Source organism: Macrobrachium nipponense, chromosome 26, assembly GCF_015104395.2.
Source record: "Macrobrachium nipponense isolate FS-2020 chromosome 26, ASM1510439v2, whole genome shotgun sequence".
Taxonomy (NCBI): Eukaryota; Metazoa; Arthropoda; class Malacostraca; order Decapoda; family Palaemonidae; genus Macrobrachium; species Macrobrachium nipponense.
The window spans coordinates 45,575,234-45,577,733 of NC_087215.1; the positions used below are offsets into that span (position 1 = coordinate 45,575,234).

At 44.2% G+C, this 2,500-nt stretch overlaps 1 protein-coding gene across 1 annotated transcript in view; it reads right to left on the bottom strand.

Annotated features, from left to right (window-relative positions):
• Window positions 1-2,276, bottom strand: part of LOC135199654 (trichohyalin-like) — an 18,630-nt gene extending 16,354 nt beyond the window's left edge. The window contains exon 1 of the mRNA XM_064227812.1: window positions 546-2,276. Coding sequence (XP_064083882.1) covers window positions 546-2,276 — 1,731 coding nt within the window. The remainder of the gene's footprint in view (window positions 1-545) is intronic.
• Window positions 2,277-2,500: the final 224 nt, after the last annotated feature.

The window sequence follows — 2,500 nt, forward strand, 5'->3', positions numbered from 1 at the left end:
CATATATAAAAGGCATTGAACTTACGGGTTTTTACGCCACGCCAGAGGTTGCCACTGTAGTATTTGCAAAGTATTTGATCCATTTATGCATTGCATAACCCATAATTTGCCATATATAAAAGGCATTGAACTTACGGGTTTTTACGCCACGCCAGAGGTTGCCCACAGTAGTATATGGCAAAAAAAATCAGGGATGCCATTTACAATGCAGAACCCAATTCACCTATGAAGTAGTCGGCATGAAACTTACGGGTTTCTTACGCCTTCCACCCATATGTTGATTGGGCATTGATACCCATTTCAGAGGGTATCATGTGGCAGGTGGAGGGGCGCTCGATGGGCCCAGCAGCCGCTGTAGTCTCTCCATCGTGCAGAGATGTTTCCACAACTTGATCCAGGAGTGAATTCCATCACAAAACTGAGCAGCCTCTTCATCCCATCTTTCGAAGAGTTCGTCCTTTCTTCTTCCTTCTGCTGGCAAAGTACATCTTCCTAAAAGTGCCTGGTTCTCATGTGACGTAGTTGCCCTTGTAGAGATTGCTTACCATTGCAGCATCTCGCTCCAGTTTTCGGAGGTTAGCTGCAGATTCCATCCTGAGCTTCTGATGTATTTGTTCTCTACTTAGAGGCTTCGTCACTGAAGGAAGTTTAGCTGAGGCTTTTGAATGTTTCCTGTTGGCAGCTGAACGTCGTTGCGACGCTCTGAACTGGAGAATCCCTTCCTCGATGTCGTCCATTTGTCGGTAGAGGGCTTTGCAGTTGACCTGGGGCTTCCTCAGACATCGAGGTTTAGTCTGAGAACTTTCCTTTTCAACTTTCCTCTCTGATCCAGGCTGTTTTTTCGGCGCCATTTTGGTCAAATTCTTCTCTTTATAGGAAGTGTCTTTTGCCTTGCTAATCATATCAAGCCTTTTCATGTCCAAGAGTCCAATTTTCGTATCCTGGGCCAAGGCCTCTTCTTGGAGTTTTTCAAGTTCCAAGATGGCCTCCATCTTTTCAAACTCCATCGTCTCAAGTTCCTCCTTCATCTCAGCATGCTCAAATTCAAGTTGGACTACCTTCCTCGTCATTTCATTGATCTTTCCATTGGCCCTTTGTCCTACAATACTTTCGGTTCCTTTTGTCAAACCGAAGACCTCCTTCTGCTTCAGAGAGAGCTCATTCTCCAGGCGGAGGATCTCTCTATCCCTCTGGAGGTTGTGGGCTTTAACATCCTCCAACTCCCTCCTTTTGTCAGCTAATTCTTTCCTGCATAGTTCGAGCTGCTTCAAATTTTCTTGGGCCATCTTTTTCTCAACGGTAAGGACTTGCAATTTATTTTCCAAACCGTTCCTCTGGAAGATCAGATCCTCGCTTTCCTTCTGCAGACTTTCAATGCTATTCTGCTTCCTTCTATTATCTTCTCGCAGTTTCTTCAAGTCTTCATTTTTCTTGAGTAGTTCATTTTTCATTTCGGTTAGACTATTTTCCTTCTGCTGCAGATCTCGACGCAACGTCTCCTTTTCCATGTCGAGAACTGCGACCGTGTTTTCCAAAATGATGAGGGAGGAGTCTTTGTCCTCGTTCTCTCTTCTTAGCTTCTCTGTCTCCTGCGCCTTGAGCGCTATCTCTCTTCTGAGCTCTTCCATTTCGGCTGGCATTGAGAGGAGTTGCCTATCCTTCTCATGATTGAGACGTTCCAGTTCAGTTATATTGCGTGCCAGCTTCGTTCCTTCTTCAGTCAGGCCCTCTACCTTTTTACTTAGTTCGTCTGCTAATCGAACCTTCTCTTCGAGCTCTTCCTGAAGCGTCGAGATGATTGTGTTTATCTGGATTGCTCCCTGGGTCGTTTGGCTGGGTAAATGCGATGTCTCTTCACAAGCTGAACTAGAGACATCTTCACTAGGCGATTTTTCGTCTTCTTCACAGTCTTGCTCATCGTCATTCATATCGTCTTGCACATCTTCATTCATACTGTCGTCCATATCATCATTCAAATGCTTGTCCTCTTCAGTTATGGCCAGCGACGGACAGTTGTCCAGAGCCATAAAATCATTGAAGAAACGGACAATATCCATGCAGAATCCAAGAAGTATGAATACTTCAATGGACAGCACAACAAGATTGATATAGACAGCTTTCTCGCGGGGGAATCCGGCCGAGAAGGCAAAGCACAGGTTAAGCACGAATGAAAGCAAACTTAGAATCATCTTAGCTTGATGCAGACCAACTCTATTTGCTTTAACCCTCGATTTCAAAACCGACACATGAGTGACGCGCCAGGATTCCGGAGCCATTGTGGTCTCCGTCGAAGCTGCTTCTGTCTCCTGTCTTCGGGGATTCTTGAGGATTCCTTGGAGAGCTGGTTATGATTCCGGAACTCTAATTGTTCTGAATATTCCCACTGAATTTATTATATTTCCCGATATATCCTTTATATGTTAAGTTAGATATAGCTTCAGAAGTGTCCTGTTACATCAATAATATTAATGATAATATAATAATAATAAAATTCTTCACC